At 52.7% G+C, this 25,687-nt stretch overlaps 1 protein-coding gene across 2 annotated transcripts in view; it reads right to left on the reverse strand.

Annotated features, from left to right (window-relative positions):
- Positions 1 to 25,687, reverse strand: part of GRM7 (glutamate metabotropic receptor 7) — a 176,952-nt gene that overhangs the window by 17,236 nt on the left and 134,029 nt on the right. For both annotated transcript variants that reach the window (XM_077786198.2, XM_085590242.1), the window contains exons 8-9: positions 23,103 to 24,038; positions 3,192 to 3,438 (exon numbers count right to left, since the gene is read on the reverse strand). In XM_077786198.2, coding sequence (XP_077642324.1) covers positions 3,192 to 3,438; positions 23,103 to 24,038 — 1,183 coding nt within the window. The remainder of the gene's footprint in view (positions 1 to 3,191; positions 3,439 to 23,102; positions 24,039 to 25,687) is intronic.

The following is a 25,687-nucleotide window of genomic DNA, read 5'->3' on the forward strand; positions in this document are numbered from 1 at the left end:
GACTTTTTTTTTTTAAGCCCACTAATACAATTTTCATTTTTTTCAACTAAAAATGGAACTGTAAACAATTTTAATTCAACAGAATATTCAAACTTTAAAAAAGAAGCTGGGTTCAGGTGGTCAGTGAGCTACTGTTACATGCAGTCATGGCTGCTGCCTGACCAGAGACTGATCAATAAGCTGATCAATAACCTAATCAATGCTACAGAACAGCGACTGGAGCAGTTACACTGGGACTAATGCACCCCAAAACTTGTAAAACTTTCATTTGGATTTCTAATAACTGTTATGAACACACAGACATGGGAATGAACAAGCAGCTGGTGCAGCTGAGACCATCAACAGAGGGAATTCTCTATCAATAATGAAAATGTTTTTAAAAAACACTAATTTCACAAATTATAAAAAAGGAGTAAAAGCTTATAAACCTGAAACTCAGAGACTGCACATTTCCTAACAAACACATTTATCAGCTTCAAAATCCCACTTGGCACATCTGGGCAAGCCAGGGGCCTCTGCCCCTTGTGCCCCTTAAAAACATGTTCTGGTCTACAGCCCTGGGCTGAAAATGGGGTGTTTGACCAGAAACATGGGGCTTTGGTGAGCAGCATTTATTTTTAGTAAAAATATTTCCCTCCCAAAACAAAATCTGGCTGCTCTTTGGTGGGAGGGGAGACTATTCTCAGAAGTCAGAAACCAGCAATAAGAGGCAGCACGGCAGGATGAGCGCAGGAGGGACCCTGGGGTGGGATGTCCCCAGGCTGGGCTTCCCACAGACAACACTGCAGCATCACAGCTTGGCTGCTTTTCTTTTTTGGTCAAGTTTTGGCATGAAATTCTCAGATTTTGGGTTTTGTGGGGGAGAAACTAATTTCAGCTTAGTTGATCCAAACTGTGGTTAGTGAAGTGCACCAGCAACACACTCCCCTGCCTTGGCCCAGCTGGATTTCAAATTCTCTTTTCCTCCCTTCCCTTCCTGGAATTTGCATTGGCAGAGGGCCCCAGTGTCACTGGGTAACCCCAGGGCAGGAATTCCATTTATTTCCTCCTGCTCCCAGGGCTCTGTCCACTACAGCTGCAAGGGGCCTCATCTCATTTGTGAGAACCACTTGGTGGTTCTGTCCATGGTTCTGCACCCCTGTCCAGCTGCCAAGGAGGAATTTCGTTTTTCCAGCTGGAATGTATTTTGTACAGCTGCACGATCAGACATCAGAGAGAAATCCTGCAGGGGTGAGCAGGGGGAGGAAAAGTGCTGCATCAGGGATCTGCTGCCTGCTCCCACTCTGCTCTGACAGCAGAGCTGCTGCTCCAGGCAGGAATTCCAGCAGCAGGGAGGCAGGAATTCCAGCAGCAGGGAGGCAGGAATTCCAGCAGCATTAGAGGAGGGAATTCCAGCAGCATTAGAGGAGGGAATTCTAGCAGCATTAGAGGAAGGAATTTCAGCAGCAGTGAGGCAGGAATTCAGCAGCATTGGAGGGAGGAATTCCGGCAGGAATTCCAGCAGCATGGGAGGCAGGAATTCCAGCAACATTGGAGGAAGGAATTTAGCAGCATCAGTAAGGCAGGAATTCAGCAGCATTAGAAGCAGGAATTCCAGCATCAGTGAGGCAGGAATTCCAGCAGCAGCAGGGAGGCAGGAATTCCAGCAGCATTAGAGGAAGGAATTTAGCAGCACTCACAGGACAGGACCTGGCAGGGATTCCAGCAGCAAAGGGATCAGGGGAGTAGGGGCAGGCAAAGGGCATTTCTCCACATTCAGGGCTGCTCTTGCACAAGAGCTGCAGACGTGCCCAGACCTTTGCAGCGTGCTGTGAGCAGTGCAGCTGTCTCCTTCCCCAGCCCTTCCAAATTCAAATGCAAATCAGACTTGATGGCCTCCGTGGTAATTTCGTGCTGCGCTATCCTCCGCTATGCACATTAAGGAAACTAGAAGTGTCTTTGCCATCTATTTTCCTTTTAAATCGGTGGCAAGATTTGCATTAAGGCCAGATAAAATCCCTAAATGGGAATCTTCAGGGGCCGTGAGGTTTTTGCAAAACAACTTTGCAGGAAGCAGGATGAAAACCGGGGGTAGCAGAGTTACTGATGAATTTGGTGCTCACCTGGGAAGCCGTCCCTGCCATGGCCAGCCCATCCCATACTCACTGCTGGGGTCCATCCCATCCTGTACTCACTGCTGGGGTCCATCCCATCCCACACTCACTGCTGGGGTCCATCCCAGCCCATACTCACTGCTGGGATCTATCCCATCCCATACTCACTGCTGGGATCTATCCCATCCCATACTCACTGCTGGGATCCATCCCATCCCATACTCACTGCTGGGGTCCATCCCAGCCCATACTCACTGCTGGGATCTATCCCATCCCATACTCACTGCTGGGGTCCATCCCAGCCCATACTCACTGCTGGGGTCCATCCCAGCCCATACTCACTGCTGGGATCTATCCCATCCCATACTCACTGCTGGGATCTATCCCATCCCATACTCACTGCTGGGATCTATCCCATCCCATACTCACTGCTGGGATCTATCCCATCCCATACTCACTGCTGGGGTCCATCCCAGCCCATACTCACTGCTGGGATCTATCCCATCCCATACTCACTGCTGGAGTCCATCCCATCCCATACTCACTGCTGGGATCTATCCCATCCCATACTCACTGCTGGGATCTATCCCATCCCATACTCACTGCTGGGGTCCAGCCCATCCCACACTCACTGCTGGGGTCCAGCCCATCCCACACTCACTGCTGGGGTCCAGCCCAGCCCATCCCATACTCACTGCTTGGATCTATCCCATCCAGTACTCACTGCTGGGGTCCATCCCAGCCCATCCCACACTCACTGCTGGGGTCCATCCCAGCCCATCCCACACTCACTGCTGGGGTCCAGCCCAGCCCATCCCATACTCACTGCTTGGATCTATCCCATCCAGTACTCACTGCTGGGGTCCATCCCAGCCCATCCCACACTCACTGCTGGGGTCCATCCCAGCCCATCCCACACTCACTGCTGGGGTCCAGCCCAGCCCATCCCATACTCACTGCTTGGATCTATCCCATCCAGTACTCACTGCTGGGGTCCATCCCAGCCCATCGCACACTCACTGCTGGGGTCCATCCCAGCCCATCCCACACTCACTGCTGGGGTCCATCCCAGCCCATCCCATCCCATCCCACACTCACTGCTGGGGTCCACGCTCTCGCAGAGCTCGGTCCTGGCCTCGCCGTTGGGCCGGTCGCTGGCCTTGTGGGACAGGCGCGAGGACATGGTGGCCGCCGTCACAACCGCCTTGAAGCTGCGCTTGCGCTTCTGCACGTTGAGCTCGGGGTGGAAGATGATGATGTAAACCTTGGGCATGTAGAGCATCCCCAGCGCCACCGACGCGCTCAGGTTCATGGAGATGGTGAGCGTGGTGGTTTGGATGTAGAGCTGCGGACAACAGAGAGCGGTTACGGGCCGGGCAGCGCCTCACACACAAAAAATATCCCCTGGAAAGGGATTTTAACCTGCCTGGGTGGGGCTGCAGCGCTCCATAAATACCTGCTGGAAAGGGATTTTAACCTGTCTGGGTGTGTCACACACCACTGGTGGGACTGCAGCACCTCACACACATCAATATCCCCTGGAGAGAGGTTTGAACCTGCCCGGATGTGTTACACTCCAGGGCAGGGCTGCAGCACTCCAAACATAAATACCCGCTGTAAAGTCATTTTTCACCAGTCTGCATGTGTTACACATCGGGCCTAGCCAGGCTGCAGCAGTTCAAACATAAATACCCATTGTAAAGTAATTTTTAACCAGTTTGCACACATTACACGCCACCTGGCCAGGCTGCAGCAGTTTACACACACACACACCCATTTTACACCGATTTTTAGCCAGTTTGCAGTGCAGATGTGTGAGCTGGGACCTTGCCCTGCAGGCACCGTGATGTGATGTGAAGTCCCACGGAATGCCCTGCCTGACCCACCAACGCCTGATCCTCAGTGCTGGAGGCTTCCAGCAGCCTGGACACAGTCCCACAGCAAATTATGGCACAGCTTTTTAAATTTATTTCGAGTGCAGGTCAGACTTGGACTGAATAATTCTGATATAAACTAGGGTTTAGCTGAGCTGTAAGTTATAGAACAGAAGCTATAATAACACAGGTGACTTTTAGAAACACTGATGAAGATGGGATTTTCTTGCTTTTACCGTAATTTAGTTCTCTACAATCCACTGAAATAACTTTGCAGAGGGTACACAACAATTTCTGTGCTCATACCACTCAGCTGTGCTCATTACTGTGAAAAAAATATATTTATGTTCACAACATAAAAATTGTGAACAAAACAAATAGATAGATTTCCCAATATATTATTATGAAAAAAGTTTTTTGAGTTAGAGAACAGGTATTTTAGAGTTAGAGAACTAAGATTATTTTAGAGAACGAAGATTATTCAAAGAACCCATGGGGATTAAAAAATGTACTCTGCAAATATACAGGGGTAGAAAAGCCTTTGTTACCCCCTTTTTTTTGAACTGTTTTCAGAGGACACACGTAACAGATAAACCAGAACAATTCTCACGACTTCAGGGGATTCAGCACAATTAAAGGGCACAGAGGCAGCACAGTACAGCTGAGAGGGAGCTGAAGAGGCAGCAGCACCTCTGCAGATCCTCTTCAGAAATTCAATATCCAGGAAATCCAGAGGTGGGAAAGCAGCACACACTGAGGGGATTACTCAGAACCTCTGTCCTCTTCTGCTCCCACTCAGTGCCCGAACTGTGCTCTGAGAAAACACAAATATCTCAGTGCCCATCAGCTCAAACTGTGCTCTGAGAAAACACAAATATCTCAGTGCCCATAGGCCCCAAATCTGAGAAAACACAAATGTCTCAGTGCCCATCAGCCCCAAATCTGAGAAAACACAAATATCTCAGTGCCCATCACCCGAAATCTGCTCTGAGAAAACACAAATATCTCAGTGCCCATCAGCCTCAGCTCTGCTCTCAGAAAACACGAATGTCTCAGTGCCCATCAGTCCCAGACACCCGGGCTGGCCCTGCAGTGGCACACACAGCTGGCCCCACCTGTTTAATTGTTCTAGCTGTAATTAGGGGCACTCTGCAGCACTGCTGTGCCCCAGGGGCTGCCCCAGTGCCGAACTGGTCTGACTGGGAGCTGCCTCCCCCTGGCACCTTTTGGTCCAGCATCATCCTGGGCACAGCAGCAGCTCAGGAGTTGGGTTTTTATTTTATTTTTCCTGCTGGGAAGGGGTCGAAGGTGAGGTGATTATTGAATCAAAGGGGTCTTTGGCAGCACCTCACCGGAGTCCCCACCTTGCAAATGCTGATGGGAGATAAAAGGGAGGGAGAAAAGAGCGATTGTAGAACAAGAAGGGATGAGTGACACACAAAGCGTCTCCTGACAAATGGGAGCAGCCTAAAGATAAGGGAAACTAATAGATATGCTTATTATGCAGAGCCTCAGTTTTATGTGTTTTATCTCTGCTTTGTGGTTTTACCAGTCAGACATAAAAATGCAGTTTACGTGAAACTATTTCATTTCTTATTTCACTTCTTCTGATAAATTCTGGGGAAGCGTTTTAGATGAATGCAAATGGATGACTTAAAGTACAAAGGATCAGATTTAACTGACAACGGGACTCTAATAACTCATGCGTGCCTTTTACAGCTGGCTGCCGAACCTGGCAGCTCCCAAACCTGAGATTAAATTAAGAAATTAAGATGCAGATTTAGCACGAGATGCTCGAACTTGACAGGAATGAGAACTGGGACGGAGCTTACTCAGCTCTGGGGTGACACAGCTGAGGCCTGGAGGAGCTCCAGGAACCCGGAGAGGGCATTTGGCAGGGCTGGAGGGGCAGGGCACAGAGGGCAGGGCTGGAGGGGACATTGGCAATTGGGAATTGTTCCCTGGCAGGGTGGGCAGGGCTGGGATGGAATTCCCAGAGCAGCTGGGGCTGCCCCTGCATCCTGGCAGTGCCAGGGCCAGGCTGGATGGCACTTGGAGCACCCGGGACAGTGGAGGTGTCCTGCCAGGGCAGGGTGGCACTGATGGGATTTTAGATCCCTTCCCATGACTGGAAGTGCTGCCAGAGGAATCCAGGCTGCCTAGAACCGATCTGGAGCTGCTCTCCCAGGACCATCCCCTGGGGGGTTTGAAGCCACACCACTAGGACAGGAGGACAAACCCTCCTGAAGGGTCACCCTGCCTCAGATCTCCTCTCTCTCAAGCAGACTCTGACTTTTGGCAGATTTTCATTTCACACACTGCATTGCAAATGCAGCGACTTTGAAGCAGGCACTGGAGAAAACCCAACCCCGAGGACATCATTCACATGCAAAAGCACCTAGATTTTATCACTGCTTTTACATAAGTGATTTCCATTTGAATTTTAGATTTTTATGTTTTCCGGATTCTTGCTTTATTCACGCAAAGCACAAAAATCATCTTCAAGACCTTGAGAGAAAATTGGACTGGTCTGGAATACACACATCTAATAAGGGGCAATTTTCATAGAACAAAATACATCCATGGCTAATTCTGCATGAACTGTGATTTCTCTGGGAAGCACTGCAGGATCAGGCCTCTGTCTCTGGCAGCCCTGGAGAGATTTCCAGCTGCTGGTCAGAAGAACTGAACTTACAGTCTCTAGAACAACTCAGAAGAACTGAACTTACAGTCTCTAGAACAACTCAACTCAGAGCTGCAGAGCTTTCAAAAGTCCCTTTAGAGTCCAAAACCCTTTTTGCAGGCTAAAGCTTTGCCTTCAGACAAATCAAGAGCAACTGCTCCAATTCTCTAATTCAGCTTTCTAATTATGCACTGAATTGTGTTATGTTGCAATATGGAAATAAAGTGGTAACTTGAGATATTTTTGGACTCGTGCTATTACAAGCCAATTTATCTCACTTCTATATGGGAATTAAAACAAATGTTCTTACAGATGAAGTAGACGGTTTATAAATCTCCCAGAAGGCTTTTCCAGGTCATCTGAAGATTCTATCCCATCCTCTACATTATGTTGTGCAAATCTAAGAATGAGAAACACTTTTTAATAAAAATTAAAATTAAAATCAGCTTCCCCTGTGCTACGTGTTTGCGAAACCGTGGGAGGTGAAGGGACCTGAATGCAAATGTGGCATTTTGGTGTGCCAGGGGTGGGAGAGGGCACTGCCCCTGCTGCAGGAGCTCTGGGCCCTCCCTGGGAGCCCCAAACCCACCTGGTTTATCTCTGCATGCAGGCAGAATATTCCCAAATGTGGTTCAGGCCCTGCTGCTCCAGCTAAGCCAGCAGTCAGCTTCTAACCTCCCATGTGAAAAATCAAAAGGGGGAGAGCAGTCAGCACAACAAACCCTTCTGCTAAGAGAGCCATTTGCCCTGTAAAAAACAGGAGAGCTGTCCCAGGGAATCAGTGAACAAAATCTGTGAGCTATCCAAGAATGAAAATGTGGTGGGCAGCACAAAGGCCATTTACTGACCCGTAAGCTGAGTTTTGGGGGGTTGTCACCACGCGGGTTTAACACCCAGCACGCAGCACCCAGCTGTCCCCCTGCTGCACAGAGAGCTGCCCAGTGTCCTGGGGCACCCTCAGGGGCAGCCGTGGTGCCCAGGGTGCTCAGCATGGAGAGCACAGGGCTCAGGCCAGCAGAGGACTGGAGGTGCTTGGAGCTGCTGCCACCCTGCAGTTCCCTGTCCTTGGACAGAAGCTGGCATGTGCAGAAGTGACCCTGCGAGGGCAGGGGGGTTTGCAGCGAGCTCCGTGCACCCCAGCCTGGTCAGGAGCAGCTCTGGGTGCCCCTCCTGCTGCTCTGTGCACCCCAGCCTGGGCAGGAGCAGCTCTGGGTGCCCCTCCTGCTCTGTGCACCCCAGCCTGGGCAGGAGCAGCTCTGGGTGCCCCTCCTGCTTTGTGCACCCCAGCCTGGCTGGATTTCAGGCACAGCCAGAGGGAAGAGCTCCAGAAATCCCATTATCAGTCCTCAGAACTGTCTCACATCTCTTGCTTTGCATTCCTGTTTGTGATCATGGCTCTAAAATAAGTTACACATCACTAAAAGAGACAAAGTGCAGCACGAGTAATGTACATCCTCCACTTCTATTATTAAAATAATGGCTTTTCCCTCTCTCACGGGCTGAGCACTTGGCTTTTTTGAGCTAGAAATAATTCTTCATCTGTCACTTCTTCCAAAAAACAAAAAAAAAAAAAAAAGGGAAAGGAAAAAGAGCAAGCCTTCATTTCATTGCTCCCCTCGCCACTGCACTGCTAAATTGACTGACACACAATCTTGGCATTTTCGGGTATTCAGAGCCAGGCTCTGGCTGCTGTTGTAAATCATATTTCTCCACACTTATTGCATTTTATTCATTTTATACATGACCAGAGATTAGAGTTCAAATGAAACAGATTTTGCTATCCTTCTTATATTCCAAACGTCACCAGTCTAGAAATCTTTAATTTTGCTCACTTCAACTGTTGAATAATTCAATGTAAAAGGAGAAAAAACCAGCCCTGCAACCCTCAGTTGGAGATTTTGAGGCGAATCCTGCGAGAGCCCGGGGCTGTGCCTCTGCAGGGTGGTGGGCACTGCCCATCCCACTGGGCTCTCCTGCCCATCCCTCTGCAGTCCTGCCAGGATGAACACCCAGGCATTTGGGCCCAGGCTGTGCCCCTGCCAGGAGCAGAGATCCCCACAGAAGGTTCAGCTCCAACACCTTTTTTGTGTCCTTTCAGTCCAGTGCTGCCTCCCCTGACCCAGCCATGTGAATGCTTGGTTCATGCCCAGCCAGTCTGGCCCACTTGGAAGGCTCTCCCGGAGATCAAAGTGCTCTTTTCAGACACACTCCAGTTAATAAATTCCCTTTGCCTCCACTTGCTTCAGCAGCTGAACATCCTCCATCTCCTGACATGTCAGGCTCACAGAATCTCACCCCAGACCTACCCCCATCCAAAACTCATTCTCCTGCACGGCTGGGTGCCAGATCTTCACTGAGCACGGCACCGTGACCCCACAGGGTGCTCACTGACACCTTGGATGTGTGCAGCTGGGCCCCGGGGGTCACTGCTGTCACCAGGGGGATGTTTCTGCCAAACTCACCCAACCTCCTCTTGGTTTGCCACCCCAGGGTGCTCACTTCTGGGAGCAGGTACTTGGTGTGCAACCTGTGCCCCTCTGTGGCATCCACGTTCTCTGGGCAGAGAGACACAATTCTGTCCCTCAGGAGAAGCACAGAGAGAAGAAGAGGAAACAATCTTTACCTCTGCTCCTTGGTTCTCCCCATGTGGAATGTGGTGTGGAGATTGTTCACCTGCAGTGATGGTGGGCTGGATTCTGGTGAAGCTGTTTGTGGTCAATAACCAGAGATTGTTCACCTGCAGGGATGCTGGGCTGGATTCTGGTGAAGCTGTTTGTGGTCAATAACCAGAGATTGTTCACCTGCAGTGATGCTGGGCTGGATTCTGGTGAAGCTGTTTGGGGTCAATAACCAGAGATTGTTCACCTGCAGGGATGCTGGGCTGGATTCTGGTGAAGTTGTTTGGGGTCAGTGACCAATGGGATCCAGCTGTGGCTCGGGCTCTCAGCAGAGTCAGGGGTTTGAGTTAATTAGGTAAGTAAGTAAGAAGTAAGTATGTAGAAGAGCATAGCATCTCTTTAAATACTAAATAGTATATTTAATAGTATAAAAATAGTATATCTTTAAATAGTATATTAATGTAATATAGTATAGTTTTAATAAAGCTATCCTGTATAAAAAATAGTATCTCTTTCAATAGTACATTAAGGTAATATAGCATAGTTTTAATAAAGCTATCCTTCAGCCTGCTGTTCTGGAGCAGACATCATCATTTCTTCCCTGATCCGGGGTTCACCACATTTTACTCCAGCCCCCTCTATGGCTCCTGAGAGGAGCAGGGCAGGAGCCCCCCTCCAGCCCCTCCCTGGGGTGCTGGGTCACACAGGCACTGAGGCTGGCAGAGACCTCCCAGAGCAGCCTTGGGCTGATCCCTGCCTCGTCACCCACAGTCCGGGGAGGGTCACCCCACCACTGCCCTTTATACTGATTTCCAGTATATTCCAGTATATTCCAGTATATTCCCAGCTCAGCCAGCGTGCAGAACTCAAAGCAACCCCACAGAACTTCCTTGCCCACCCAGTGCCCCAGAGGTGCCCGATGGCCCCAGCTCTGGTGTGCCCCAGCCCAGCTGTGGTCACCTCAGGTCCCCCAGTGCTACAAATCCCAAAAAGTCAGCTGCAATCTTTCAATGTCACTGAAGTCTGCCCAGGCTTATATTGAGAATCTATTCCATATATTTGCATACAAAGTAAGATCTAATTCTGCTTGGAGACCTTCAGGGGAATTTGAAGTGCAAGGCAGCGTCAGTGCAGGAGGGGGAGAGGGAAAGGATAATCCTGCACTTATTACTTCTCTTTAAAGACCTTGGAGTAGAGCACTGGCAATAAAGAACACTGACAAATACACAGATATGAAGCAAGCCATTTTTTCAGTGACTTTTGAAATGATAATGTAATCATTAGTTAAACCAGAGCATTTCCATATTGCTTTGGCTACTCAGAGAAAACTTGTTAAGGCTGGGCACGTCCTTGGGCACCACAGTACTGGGCACTGTGCTGGGGGCCTCAAGGCTGCAGTCACGTACCCAGAGCAGTCAGCAATCCAGCTATTCCAAAAACTGGGTTATTTATTCATTTCTGTATTTATTGGCATGCCCAGAGCAGCTGGGGCTGCCCTGGATCCTGGCAGTGCCCAGGGCCAGGTTGGACACTGGGGCTGGAGCAGCTGGGACAATGGGAGGTGTCCCTGCCATGGCAGGGTGGCACTGGGTGGGATTTGGGGTCCCTCTCAACTCAAACCATTCTATGAAAGTGATTTCATTTTCCAAAAGATGAGAGTGGACAGGGAGTGTGGTAGAGCTGCTGAAAGATGGAACATTCCTGGCTAAGGCAGCAAAGCCTTTGCTCCTGACCAGCCATCCGTGGCACTTCAAAGCCTGGCACACAGAAAAGAACTCCTGGCATTAAAGAAAAGCAATTTAAATATCCAAACAATAAAAAAGGAATGGCTGGAGATGGGGTGTGGGCAGCAGCTGAAGCCCCACATGGGCTGGACCCACACAGGCTGCTCAGATGCCCCTGCAAGAACGATGCCAACAGCTCACCCTCAAGCTCTGCCAGCCCTCAGCAGCACCCCTCGGTGAAAATGCCCTTCCTGAGGCTCCGTGCCACAGCAGCTCTTTGCCACATCCAGATCTGTGCCACATCCAGATCCGTGCCACAGCAGCTCTGTGCCACATCCAGATCCGTGCCACAGCAGCTCTGTGCCACATCCAGATCCGTGCCACATCCAGATCTGTGCCACAGCAGCTCTGTGCCACATCCAGATCCGTGCCACATCCAGATCTGTGCCACATCCAGATCTGTGCCACATCCAGATCTGTGCCACAGCAGCTCTGTGCCACATCCAGCTCTGTGCCACATCCAGATCTGTGCCACAGCAGCTCTGTGCCACATCCAGCTCCGTGCCACATCCAGATCTGTGCCACAGCAGCTCCGTGCCACATCCAGCTCAGTGCCACAGCAGCTCTGTGCCACATCCAGCTCAGTGCCACATCCAGCTCAGTGCCACATCCAGCTCCGTGCCAGCCCCTCTGCCCTGGTCCCTCCTCTGGCTCATCCCACGGAGCGCACCGGGAGGAGACACCCCGGGCGCGGGGCAGGCTCGGGACGGTGCCCGGGCCCCGGCGCCGTTCCTGCTCCGTTGTTTGTTCCTTCAGAGCGGTGCCAGCTCGCATTCCGCGAGCTCCGCGGCTGGAGCAGCCCGTGCCCGGTGGCACCGCAGTGTCACAATTAGAGCGGCGTTGCCATGGCACCGCCCAGCGCATCCCAATTCCCAGCCCGGCCCCGCGCAGGTGGGCGGCCGGTGTTATGCTAAACCGGCAACGGGTAATCCCACAAAATACGAGATCATTTAGGTGCTCATTTAAATGAGATTTAATTACCAAAAGCCTATCGTTTTAGGGCCTGCCAAATTCCAGGCGTTCCAGGATCCCCCGTATCTTTGGGAGGTACCCGTGCGCGTCAACGCTAAGCCAGAGCATCAGGGAAGCGCTTCTCTCTTAATTACCTAACACTGCCTTTTAATTGCGAGAATAAACCACACCCCCGTCTCAGATCTGCCGCTGCGGCGACAATTTCCAGCGGTACCCAGAGCGTTCTGCGGTGCGGTCTGACGGGGTGGTCCCGTCCCCACCGAGGTGGTCCCGACCCCACCGCAGCTCCCACTCACTGCCAGCTCCGAACCACGTCCCCCACGCTGGGAGGTGACTGACTGGGGCAGTCAGACCCCGAGGTAACACCGAGTTCTCTCCAGTGCTTCAGAGCTGCCTGTGAGCAGCTTCCTTTGGGGTGCTCAGGCTGAGAAAAGCCGAGTTTTACACCCAAATCAGCTCAGGTGTCTAACTCACCCGTGGCAGGCGCACACACGAGTCTGTACCTGATTAGGTAAGTTTGAAGAGGATGAAAAAGCAGAGCCTGGTTGGTTATTGGTGCCTCCGGCGCTGTGACCCGTCCCCAGAGCCCTTTGCTGCCCTATTGCACGGCAGAGCTGCAGCAGCTGCAGCCCCTGATCCTGCGGGACAGAGCCTCCAGGAGCCTGAGAACAGAAACGGGGTTTGGGACAGCCCGTGCCAGTGCTGGCACGGTGAGCATCCACCGAGCTGGGCTGGGACACAGAGCACCCATCGAGCTGGGCTGGGACAGAGCACCCATCGAGCTGGGGCTCTGAGCTGGGCTGGGACAGAGATCATCCACCGAGCTGGGCTGGGACACAGAGCACCCATCGAGCTGGGCTGGGACAGAGAGCATCCTTCGAGCTGGGATGGCACAGAGCATCCATTGAGCTGGGCTGGGACAGAGCACCCATCGAGCTGGGCTGGGACACAGAGCACCCATCGAGCTGGGGCTCTGAGCTGGGCTGGGACAGAGATCATCCTTCAAGCAGGGCTGGGACACAGAGCATCCATGGAGCTGGGCTGGGACAGAGAGCATCCACTGAGCTGGGCTGGGACAGAGCATCCATCGAGCCAGGGTTCTGCTCTGAGCTGGGCTGAGCTGAACTGAACCCAGCCCAGCTGAGCTGAGCTGCTCTACAGGGACCTGACCCTGTCCGTGCTGTTTAGGACCAGGACCTGACCCTGTCCCTGCTGTTTTAGGACCTGACCCTGTCCCTGCTGTTTGGGACCTGACCCAGTCCGTGCTGTTTGGGACCTGACCCTGTCCGTGCTGTTTTAGGACCTGACCCTGTCCATGCTGTTTTAGGACCTGACCCTGTCCCTGCTGTTTGGGACCTGACCCTGTCCCTGCTGTTTTGGGACCTGACCCTGTCCCTGCTGTTTTGGGACCTGACCCTGTCCGTGCTGTTTTGGGACCTGACCCAGTCTGTGCTGTTTTAGGACCTGACCCTGTCCCTGCTGTTTTGGACCTGACCCAGTCCGTGCTGTTTGGGACCTGACCCTGTCCCTGCTGTTTTGGGCATCGCCTCCTGAGCCCGGGGCCACGGGCTGGGCTCTGGGCAGCCCCCAGCCCCAGAGCCAGCTGGACACACAGCCAGGCCAGGCTGGGCTGGGCTGTGCCCCGGGAAATGCTGATCAGAGGCAGCCCAGGCAGGGCTGGGTCTGCCCGGCAGCTCTGGGGACATCTGCAGCCCGGACCTCCCTTCCTTATCTCCAGTCGCTATCAGAGTTCATCCTCCAGTCGATAAAACCTGCTAAAGCAACATTGATTCCCAACTTCTGGAGAATCAAATCACTTGACTTCCTTGGTCCTCCAATTAAGGCACCAGAATAAATCTTAACTACTCCCTAATACCAGTTTCCACAAGACTTTCTTCAGCTCTAATCACGTTTAAGCACCTTGGCTAAAGGAATTGATTTCCATTGCTTTTCCTTCCCACCACCTAGGAGAGTCTGCAGAGCTGCCCAGTGCATCTCCTCTCCAGCTCACTGCTGAATTACTGCTGCTAGCTCCTTGTTGAGCAGGATCTGCTCCCCTACTGAAAAGAGCTCTCTTGTCTGCAAATGGTATTTAATTATCTCCATTAAACATTACAGGCTGCTCTGCTGCTGGAAGCGTAAATCAGAGGGAACAAGAGGAAGATGAGAGCCTATTGTTCATCGCATGTTTTGTTCTCCTACTCCCTCTGCACCCTCTTAAATAAGTGTCTCTAGAGGTAAGGCCAACGCGGAGCTTGTGAACACTCGAGTTATTCCATTTACAATACACACATTATTTTTCACTGGTGAAACCGTGAGCCTCGGGCCTGGGCAGGGCTAAAGCTCAGCCTCCCCTGCTGTGGCAGAGGCAGTTAAAGACTGAATGGATGGTGTTTAACGAGCAATTAACGGTGCAAGAAAAGCTGTTACTGCAGAAATATAAACACTCCCCAAATCACTTTTGACATGGTAGGGTTGGGTTGCAAATTTTTTGCTTTAGTCTCCAGGAATTTATTGCTGCTTCTCTTTAACCTTCTGCCTCAAAGACAAAACGTGAGGCAATTTCTATGACTGAGCATGATGGTTTCTATTTATATTATTATTACATGCCTGCTTAAACCACTTAAAACAACAAATAAATCCTGCAAGTCAGGATTTTGGCATCCATCTCTTACTTCTATACCTTTTGCTTGGCACTGCCAGACTGGAGATGTCTTTGCAGAGCAGCTCCTTTCTGCCCCTGCAAGCGCAGCTGTGCTCAGCCCTGCTGTGCCCGAAGGAGCTGGTGTGTGTGGCACAGCACCTCCCACAGCTCTCTGCAGGACCACACAGGAGATTTTGGCTTTGTGGAGAGGAGATTCCCTTACCAGTGCTGCAGTTGGGCATTCTTTACCGATTTTGGAGGAAACTTCTGGCTGAAGGAGGGTAGGTTTAGATTAGATATCAAGAAGAAATTCCTCCTGGCAGGGTGGCAGCCCTGGCACAGGTGCCCAGAGCAGCTGGGCTGCCCCTGGATCCTGGCAGTGCCCAGGGCCAGGCTGGACACTGGGGCTGGAGCAGCTGGGACATGGGAGGTGTCCCTGCCACGGCAGGGTGGCACTGGGTGGGATTTGAGGCCCTTCCAACCCAACCATGAATATTCCAGGAACTGCTGACTCCCAGGCTGAATGCTCTGTGTGCCCACAGTGGTTTGGAGCAGGACAGTGCCCTGGCAGTGCCCCTGGGAGTCACTCTCTGTCACACCCATCCCATGAGCTCTCTCTTCCCCTGGCCCCTCCTGCTCCTCTCCTGGCAGTTTTCCTTGCTCCTTCCATTTGTTCCTGTTGATTCCAAAACAGTCAGAAGGAAATCTCCACTCCAGCTGCCAGCCCAGCCACGGAGATGCTCCCTCTGCAGGGGCTGCTCCAGCTGGGGCCCTTTGCAGGCTGCTTTCAGCATCCACTCACACGAGAGGCCAGAACTGCTCAGGGACCAATTCCTGCTGCTGAAAGCCCTGATCCAACCAAACCCTGACTCCAGCACCCACATCCATCAATTTTCAGCAAGAAAGCTGAGGAACATCTACATAAGTGCTGCTGTACCCAGGGAGCCCTCCACAAGGCTTGGCTTTGCTGCTGCTGAGCCCAGAATCAGCAGCCATTATTTCTGCCACAAATACAGATTGTGTTTGTGCCACAGCAGGGCAGGGCCTGGCTGTGCTCTGCTCTGCAGTCGGGCTCCAGGGTGCTCTGCAGGGGGATGAACTGTGCTCCAAGCAAAGCAGCAGCTCGGGGAGCCAGGGCTTTCTGCAGCCCAGCTCCCTGAGCTCCATCCCTGCCCCAGCAGAGCCCCGTCCTCTGCCTGCCCTGCAGGGCACAGGAGCTGCTCTGTTCCTCTGGGAAATGGTTGTGACCATGGTAGTTTAACCCTTCCTGCCTTTCTTGACAGACTGGCTGAGAGGCAATTCTCTTTTCCTGAGCAGGAGTCTGGCTAAGCTCTGCTCTTCCCTGTTTGCTCCCTTTCCCTCTTTCTTCCCTGGAACCGTTTGGAATGAACGTCTGGGGGCACACTGGGGGTTAGAGCCTCCTCTGGAGCCTCCTGCCTTGCCCCTGAAACACTCCCCAAAGCCCTCTCAGATCTGGGCTGGTCGGCTGTGGGGGTAGGTGCTTCAGAGTGACCCCCGACACCCCACCCGAGCCCCTGCACTGGGGCTCTCCCCAAAAACGCACACTGCCAGACAATCAGGGCTGCAGGGACGTGCCAGTCCCCCTGGGAGGCCACATCATCTTTGTGACACCCTTACCTTCAGCCTTGCATAGGCAGGAAATGCAAAATCTTCATTACAATCGTAGAGTCACCCCTGGGATCTCCAAATCCCAGCACCACCCCAGCAGCACCGCCACGTTCAGCACCACATCCCCTCCTGAAGTGCCACACTGACACCTGGGGCACTGCCAAGGACGATTCCTGTGGAAATCCACGGCCACAAAGTGCACAGAGATTCACAGACTGAGCCTCCCCTGTGTGCAGCGAGTTACTCTGCCACTGATTCCTTCTTCACTTACTCTGAGGAGCTGCTCTGTAACTCCACAGCCACAGTTCCTGGGGTGCCTGCCCAGCGTTAATCCCAGCCCAGTGTTAATCCCGAGGCAGGGCTTTGCAAGGCTGAGCTTTTCCCTTGGCTGCCTCGAGAATTCAGCAAAATTCTTGGGGAAAAGCGCCCGGCCCCGCCTGGCAGCGTGGCACGGTCGATGCAGGAGCTCTGCTTGGGGAGATGATGTTGTCAGCCCAGCGAGTTTGACATTCAGAGATATCACAAGGCGAGCAAAGAGAAAAGTTTCATCAACACAGTAATTACTGCCCTGGACCCCACGGAGCCGCAATTATTTCCCGGCGAGGGGCTGTCAGTTTGTGCTGCAGATAAAAACTGTTCCTAGGGCTGCCAGGGGCCCGTGCAGAGTCGGCTTTTCAGATGTAAAACCCTCCTGGCAATGCTACATTTTCCAAAAAAAAAAAAAAAAAAAATAGGAACAAAAAAAGTATGTGTCAACACTGTGCATTAAACACCTACACGTTTTTCTCTTAAAAAATTGTGTTGCTTTTTAGCCAGAGGCAGTTAAGTGTGCACCAGAGACCTTCCTTGCCCAGTGTCCTTTCCTGACCTCAGGGTGTGCACAGGACAGGGCACCGGGGCCTGCCCCGGCTGCTGCTGCTGCTGAGAGCCACGGGCAGGTGCCCGTGCCACAGCCGGGCACCAAAATACCCCCAAATCTGCTGCTGAGCCCCACAGAGACTGCCCACACCTGGGCTCGTGGTGAACACGGCGCAGAGAAGCCTGAGCAGGAGCTGGGTCCAGCTGCCAGTGCTGCAGCAGTGCCACGGGGGGAGGCTCAGGCTGGATTTTGGGCAAGGTTCATCCCCAGAGGGTGCTGGCACTGCCCGGGCACAGATCCCCCAGTGCCCAGGCACAGATCCTGCAGTGCCCGGGCACAGATCCTGCAGTGCCTGGGCAGAGATCCTGCAGTGCCCGGGCACAGATCCTGCAGTACCCGGGCACAGATCCTGCAGTGCCTGGGCACAGATCCTACAGTGCCCGGGCACAGATCCTGCAGTACCCGGGCACAGATCCTGCAGTACCCGGGCACAGATCCTACAGTGCCCAGGCACAGATCCTGCAGTACCCGGGCACAGATCCTACAGTGCCCGGGCACAGATCCCGCAGTGCCCGGGCACAGATCCTGCAGTACCCGGGCACAGATCCTACAGTGCCTGGGCACAGATCCTACAGTTCCTGGGCACAGATCCTGCAGTGCCCAGGCACAGATCCTGCAGTGCCCGGGCACAGATCCTGCAGCTCCTGGGCACAGATCCTGCAGTGCCCGGGCACAGATCCTGCAGTTCCTGGGCACAGATCCTGCAGTGCCCAGGCACAGATCCTGCAGCTCCTGGGCACAGATCCTGCAGTGCCCAGGCACAGATATTGCACTGCCCGGGCACAGATCCTACAGTTCCTGGGCACAGATCCTACAGTGCCCAGGCACAGATCCTGCAGCTCCTGGGCACAGATCCTGCAGCTCCTGGGCACAGATCCTGCAGTGCCCGGGCAGAGATCCTGCAGTGCCCGGGCACAGATCCTGCAGTGCCCGGGCACAGATCCTACAGTGCCCGGGCACAGATCCTGCAGTGCCCGGGCACAGATCCTGCAGTGCCCGGGCACAGATCCTGCAGCTCCTGGGGACAGATCCTGCAGTGCCTGGGCACAGATCCTGCAGTGCCCGGGCACAGATCCTGCAGCTCCTGGGCACAGATCCTGCAGCTCCTGGGCACAGATCCTGCTGCAGGAGCTGGCATTTCACCCAAGGGGTTCTGGTTCATCACCTGCCAGCTGTGCCAGCTCCGCCTGTCCCTGCCAGCACTGTGCCTGCACTGTGCCAGCTCCGCCATCCTGTGCCAGCTCTGCCCAGCTCTGCCATCCTGTGCCATCCTGTACCAGCCCTGCCAGCCCTGTGCCAGCCCTGCCAGCCTGTGCCAGCCCTGCCAGCTCTGCTGGTGGCACTGCTGCCGGGGGAGCCCCCCTCCCCAGGCAATTTCGTGGAACAGGACCGTGGCCCCGGGCTCCGCCTGCTCGCTGTTGCAATTAGATTTGACTACAAAAGCAGATATTAACATGAAAGGAGCATTACAATGCAGCAAATGTGATAAAGCGAGCGGCTCCGTGCACCTCGTGCTTCTGCTCTTTCCAGAACCCTAATCACCGTTAATTTATGGTCTTCTGAGGAGGATCTAATTACTCCAGGCAGCCCTTTTTCACTGGAGTGTGCACGTGTGCTCCTCCTGCCTTTGAATACCTGCCCTGACTGCACACACGGACCTGCATCTTCAGCAGCCCTGCAGCCTCCAGTCCTGGCCGGGCTTGGGGGGAGATCCCCAGACAGGATCCAAAGGCAGCAATCTGCTTCCCAGGGAACCCTGACCTGGGAATACAGCACTGGGGGTAATTATTTCTTACCAAAATGTCCTTGTTTTGTCAGCACACCATCTGAAGGGCAGAGGCTCCTTCCCCACCATCCCTGCCGTGTCCAGCTCTGCTGCCAAATCCCCCTTCTCTCCAGTGCCAAATCCCCCTTCTCTCCAGTGCCAAATCCCCCTTCTCTCCAGTGCCAAACACCCCTTCTCTCCAGAGCCAAATCCCCCTTCTCTCCATAGCCAAATCCCCCTTCTCTCCAGTGCCAAACACCCCTTCTCTCCAGTGCCAAATCCCCCTTCTCTCCAGTGCCAAATCCCCCTTCTCTCCAGAGCCAAATCTCCCTTCTCTCCAGTGCCAAATCCCCCTTCTCTCCAGTGCCAAATCCCCCTTCTCTCCAGAGCCAAATCCCCCTTCTCTCCAGTGCCAAACACCCCTTCTCTCCAGTGCCAAATCCCCCTTCTCTCCAGTGCCAAATCCCCCTTCTCTCCAGTGCCAAACACCCCTTCTCTCCAGTGCCAAATCCCCCTTCTCTCCAGTGCCAAACACCCCTTCTCTCCAGAGCCAAATCCCCCTTCTCTCCAGTGCCAAACACCCCTTCTCTCCAGAGCCAAATCCCCCTTCTCTCCAGTGCCAAACACCCCTTCTCTCCAGAGCCAAATCCCCCTTCTCTCCAGTGCCAAATCCCCCTTCTCTCTGCTGCAGCTGTGGGGCACCCACAGATCCCAGGTGCCCAAATTTAGGCACCAGCCTCTCCGTGCTCTTTTTATTTCTCTCTTCCAGCCTTGGTGGCTGAGGGAGCTGTGGCAGAGCTGCTGGTGACTCCCAGCCAGGAATTTCCATATTTCCTGGGATGTTCTCTCCTCCAGGAGCCTCAGGGACCCCAACCCAGCCCAGCCAGGAATTTCTGTATTTCCTGGGATGTTCTCTCCTCCAGGAGCCTCAGAGGCCACAACAACCCAGCCCAGATTTCACTTCCAGATTTCAATGAACACCTAATTTCTCCTCAATTAAAATGTGGAACTCCAGTACCCCACACAAGTGGATTTTCTTGAATAGCCTGTGCTTTGAGGCTCTCCAGACCTTGTGGCTCCAGCCTGGAGGTCTGAAGTCAATGAGGTGAAGCTGCTCCTCAGCTCAGGCTTGACTCAGGACGGCTCTAATTGACCCCTAAATTCCAGGGTGTTCTCAGGGATACAGTTGAGGCTGGATAAAATTGAGAAATTCAGCATCTGAACATGCAATAATAATAATAATGAAGTAACGGTTAAAGTGAAAGTGCAGCAATGAGAAATTCCTGTTATGAGAATCCTCCTTTAAACAAAAATTATAGAAATAATTAAACAAAAGCTGCAATCCACACTGAGAGAGAGCCCCAGATCATGGCAGACCCAGGCACATTCCCTGGGAGCCTCAAAGCCTGGTTTTCTCCACAATCCAACAATGTGAAACTCCAACAAATGTTGCATTAAATCTCTCATAACTCCCAAATCCACATATGCAGAGTTGCTATAGCAACTGTCAGCCCAAGCCTTCCCAGGGGAGAAAATAAAAGTGTGCCCTACCTGGCTAATTGGTATTTGTGTTACAGAGAATTGAAGGGTAACTTAGTTCCACCAAAAAATAGAACAGAGAGTGAAGTGCTCCTGTGCTAATGTGACATTATTTAATCTGAACAAGGACCCATTTTGCATGTGCCTTCAAATTATAGTATTTATGGAACACTCAACACAATAAGTAAAAGTGTTGCTGCCAAATATGTCTGACTTGCCCTGCTTATTGATTTGAATAAAAGGGGCATTGAAAAATAAAAAAAAAATAGAGAAACAAGAAAGAAGGTGGAAGAGCTGATGGGATTAGAGACTTCAGATTTCATTACAAAACCTACAAACCCCCCGACCCAAAACCCCAACAGTTTACAACTGAAAGTTCATCCAAAAATAAGCTGATGGAAGGTGACAGCTCTTTTCCCTATTTCAGCTTTTCCCTATTTCTCATCACTGCAGGAAGAATAAAGCTCCCAGGCAGGACAAGCACGCTGCCTGAACAACAGCCACCCCTCACTCAGAGGCACAATTAGAACTTTTTTAACTTGAAAAAAGCCCCGAAGGTCACTCAAGAGAAGAATCCCAGTGGCAGGATGTATTTCAGGAGCACACTGACAGTTCTCACTGCCTTATAAACACATCCAGCAATGCGTTTTTTAATCCTAGCACAATTACTAAATAAAAGCAATCAGAGCTCTGAGGCAGCAGAACCTCTATGAAACATGGAGATACAACAATGACATCTCCCTCTCTATCAGCCCAATGACACAACCTGAGAAAATGAGATTTCAGGGGAACACTCAGCTTCCCTGTGGGCAGCCTGTGCCTCCCACCCTCACAGGTGGAATTCCTTCCAGGTGCCCAGCCTAAAGCTCCCCTCCTCCAGCTACAAGCTGTGGTGGCTATCAAGCACACGCTGAAGGGAGGACCTTCCTGAGCAGAGGCAGCAGCAGCCCTGCCCCAGAGCTCCTCCAGGCTCACCCAGCACTTCCAGGACCTGTGCTGGGCAGAGAACACAGCCTCGGAGCTGCAGGGTGGCCAGGCAGGAGCAGCAGCTCTGGGGCTCTGGGGGCTCTGGAGCTCTTGGGGCTCTGGAGCTCTGAGCCCCAGCCATGGATCTGCAGGGTGGCCAGGCAGGAGCAGCAGCTCTGGGGGCTCTGGGGGCTCTGAGCCCCAGCCATGGATCTGCAGGGTGGCCAGGCAGGAGCAGCAGCTCTGGGGGCTCTGGAGCTCTGAGCCCCAGCCATGGATCTGCAGGGTGGCCAGACAGGAGCAGCAGCTCTGGGGGCTCTGGGGGCTCTGAGCCCCAGCCATGGATCTGCAGAGTTGCCAGGCAGGAGCAGCAGCTCTGGGGGCTCTGAGCCCCAGCCTCGGAGCTGCAGGGGTGCTGCACTGTGGGAAGGACGAGCACATCCCGCATCCGAGGGTCCCACGTCCTGCATGGCCAGACAGAGCCCAGGAATCACAGCTGACCCAGGAACCACAGCCAGCCACGTGTTCCCTCCACTGCTGATGTGGACAGAGAAACAGGCTGGGGGAGCTCAAGCTGTAAAAAGGTCTGAAATCTGCTTTTACCACGTGCCACCTGCCCTGTGCCTCGTGGCTCAGCTCCATCCTGGGGCAGCTCGGATTTCTGGCCTTCCTCCACCTGCTGCAACAGCTCCTTCTTGAATTATTTACCTTTTATGAATGACCTGCAGCACATTGCTAGAGGTTTGGTTGTTTTTGTTGTTGGAGGTGTTATTCTCTATCCTGAACAAGGCAGGTGTTTACAATATGCCTTCTACCTAAGAACATTATGCTTGTGTTTATCGATAAAATAAAATAAATCCATCCACAGTGTTATATATAACCCCATTGCTCAGTTTAAAAGATCATGCTGCATGAGATTTTTCAGCAGGTGCAATTTCCATTTCAGCACAGATGTGCGTGGCTAAGCTAAGCACAATATTTTCCAGAGGAAATATCTGACAGGAAATCAGTGGCAAGCACCAGAAAGCACAATCCCTGCACCCCCACCCAAAAGGAGTGCCAGGAAAGGAAGAAAAGCAGCAAAGCTCCTGCACCACAGCTCTGGGCAGGGCAGGAGGGGGAAAGCCCCAGGAGCAGGGCCAGCACTGGGGCTTGGCAGTGAGATCTGGTCCCACAGCCCTGCAGGGACATGGGGACAGGGACATGAGGACAGGGACATGGGGACAGCTCCTGGGGCTCTGGTCCCAGAAGCACAGGTGCTCACCCAAGTAGTTTTTTGACAGTTTTCTCTCTTACATCTTGCATTCAAAATGATTTAGTTAGGAGACGCCTCTTTGTGGATAATATGACAGCTACTTCCCACTTACCCTTCTGTAAAGAAACAATTGAAATGGATGCAACAATAAAACAAATGGCTAACGTGATTGCTATTGATCATTTGCCAGATTTTAAATGAATGGCCCACGAGCTAAAGGGGAAGGAAAACAGTGCCACAGACTGCCCATGAGTCGGGAGCGAGCTGGCCGGAGAGCTCAGCTGGAAATCCACGGAAAGCCGAGCACCAGCACGTGGTTCCAGCCACGCTGAGTCCTGGCCGCCTGTGCGCTCTCACCTACCTTTTCGGCTGACTGGGCAGTGCCAAAAAATATTGGAATGAAGGCAAGCCATACTATACAGGTAGTGTACATAGTGAATCCAATGGGTTTGGCTTCATTAAAATTCTCTGGGACCCCCCGAGTCTTGATGGCATAGACAGTGCACGTCACCATGAGCAGAATGCTATAACCCAAGGAACAAATGATCTGTAGATCCGTAATGTCACACTTGAGAACTCCTCTGGCCTGGTCGGGGTTCATAGTTTTCTGCTCATCATAATCTATGATGATGTTGGGGGGGTCAACCGCAAACCAAATGAAGACCCCGAGCAGCTGGACCGAAATGAGGCTGGAGGTGATGGCCAGCTGCGAGGTGGGGCTGATCAGCCGCGGCGCCGTCACCGACTTCTTGCCCTGCTCGAAGATGCGGTAGATGCGGTTGGTCTTCGTCAGCAGCGCCGCGTAGCTGATGCACATGCCCAGCCCCAGGAAGATCCTGCGGAAGGAGCAGACGGCCACGTCGGGCTTGGCGATCATCAGGAAGGTGATGATGTAGCACAGGAAGATGCCAGTGAGCAGCACGTAGCTGAGCTCGCGGCCCGAGGCCCGCACGATCGGCGTGTCGTTGTAGCGGATGAACGTGGCCACCACGAAGATGGTGGCCACGATGCCCAGCATGGCCAGGAAGACGGGGATGACGGCCCAGGGCGAGTGCCACTCCAGCTTGACGATGGGGATGGAGCGGCAGCCGGTGCGGTTCTCGTTGGGCCGCTCGCTGTAGGAGCACAGCAGGCAGGTGACCTCGTCGGCCTGGTACTGGTACCCGTCGCACAGCTCGCAGTGCCAGCAGCACGGCATCCCCTTCACCATCTTCTTCCTCTCGCCCGGCCGGCACGGCTGGCTGCACACCGAGGGCGGCACGGCGCGCACCCCTCCGCCCCACTGCATCTCCTCGATCTGTGGGACAGGACACAAATGGGTTTAGGGTTAGGGCTGGTTTGGGGCTGGTTTGGGGCTGGCTGCACACCGAGGGGGGCATGGAATGCACGGCCCTGCCCCACTGCATCTCCTGGGTCTGGGGGACAGGGACACAAACGGGCTCAGGGTGAGGGCTGGCAGGCACAGACATGAGCTGGGAAGGAAGGGAGGGACTCGGGGAGCCCCAGCACACAAACCCCGAGAGGACAAACTTCCCATGGGGCACAGTCCTGGAACCACAGCTGGGGCTGCTGTGTGGGGCTCTGGTCCCTCCTGTGCTCACTGCCTCCGTTTCTCATTTCTGGTTGTCCTTAAGTCTGATGGAATGGCATACAGGCCCCGATAAACCAGAGTGAAAAGCTGTTTTTCATGAGAATTAGTGAGAACCTTGCAAACCTTGAGGGCAGGCAGGACTTCCATTTGCTCTCCACAAACCTTGGGGCTTCTTACCAGGACAGAACAGAGATCTCCCTGCCTGGAACTGCTGCTGACCAGGGAGGACTTGAAATGGGGTGGGAATGTGTTTTCTATAGGGATCAGTGAGAAGTGGGGAAGGTCTGCCTTACAAGCCACATGAGCATCGTGAAGGACAAAGAAAATGGTCATCACTGAAAACCACAGTAATTAGACATTCCATTTCAAAGGCACATTCAGCTTTTGAAATGCCACACGTGCTTCTGGGAATGCAAATGATAAATGATTACATGAAATACAAGGAAAGTCTCACTTACTCTGCAGTCTGGAGAATCCTGAGCTCCCAGGTATGTGACAAAGGCTGCCAAGCTCTGTGGGCTCACAAGTCTTTTCAAACCATGCCCGACTAAAGGCACTCACCAAGAACAGGGAAGGTTCAGCACTGGAGCCCCAGTGCAGCAGTCCAGACTGGAAACCTGGGAAGGAATTCCAGCACCACTTCCCAGCCCAGCCGCACCTCAGCGGCTCCAGCAGCTGCTCTGGGTGTGTGTGTGTGTCCTTTCCAAACACAAAACCTGATCCCCTGGGATAGGTGTGAATAAGAGTTATTAAAAATAAAATTTCAGCTATGTTTCTTTAGGTCACTTAAATGCTGACAAGCTCCATGATTTTCCCTACAAGTCAAAATTCTCAGATGAGTTTCTTGAATCAGCTGCCTTAATTATTCATATAAACAGGAAGACTTGGAGGGGCAAGTCTTAAATTGAAGGATTAAGTTGCACTTTCCTAATTTAAATCAAAACAGACCCTGAATCATCTTCATTTTATATTTGTGAAAACACCAAACCCTGAAGTTACACTTGGCTCACACACTGGAGTACCTAGAGTCTTTGTGTGAATGCTGTAAAAATAATCCCTCAATAAGAGATATTCTAGAGGTCTGCCACAGCAGCTCTAGCACCGACCTTGGACAGATTTCTGCTGTTTCTGGAGAAAATTCAGGATGCAAAGTGCCTGTGAGGGAATGCTGGGCACCAAGACCTGCAGCAGGGGGTGAGAACCTGAGTCAAGCTACAGACACTTTCCCCACTCAGAAAAGCATGTCTGAAAGGAAATTTGTCCCTCACCTACACATCCTTGAGATACCTCCAAGGGTCAGCTGGAAATGCCCCGCACAGTCTGCAAAGGAGGCAGCAGAAAATCTCATCCATTGT

The sequence above is a fragment of the Lonchura striata genome, chromosome 12 (assembly GCF_050655825.1).
Source record: "Lonchura striata isolate lonStrDom1 chromosome 12, ASM5065582v1, whole genome shotgun sequence".
NCBI classification, from domain to species: Eukaryota; Metazoa; Chordata; class Aves; order Passeriformes; family Estrildidae; genus Lonchura; species Lonchura striata.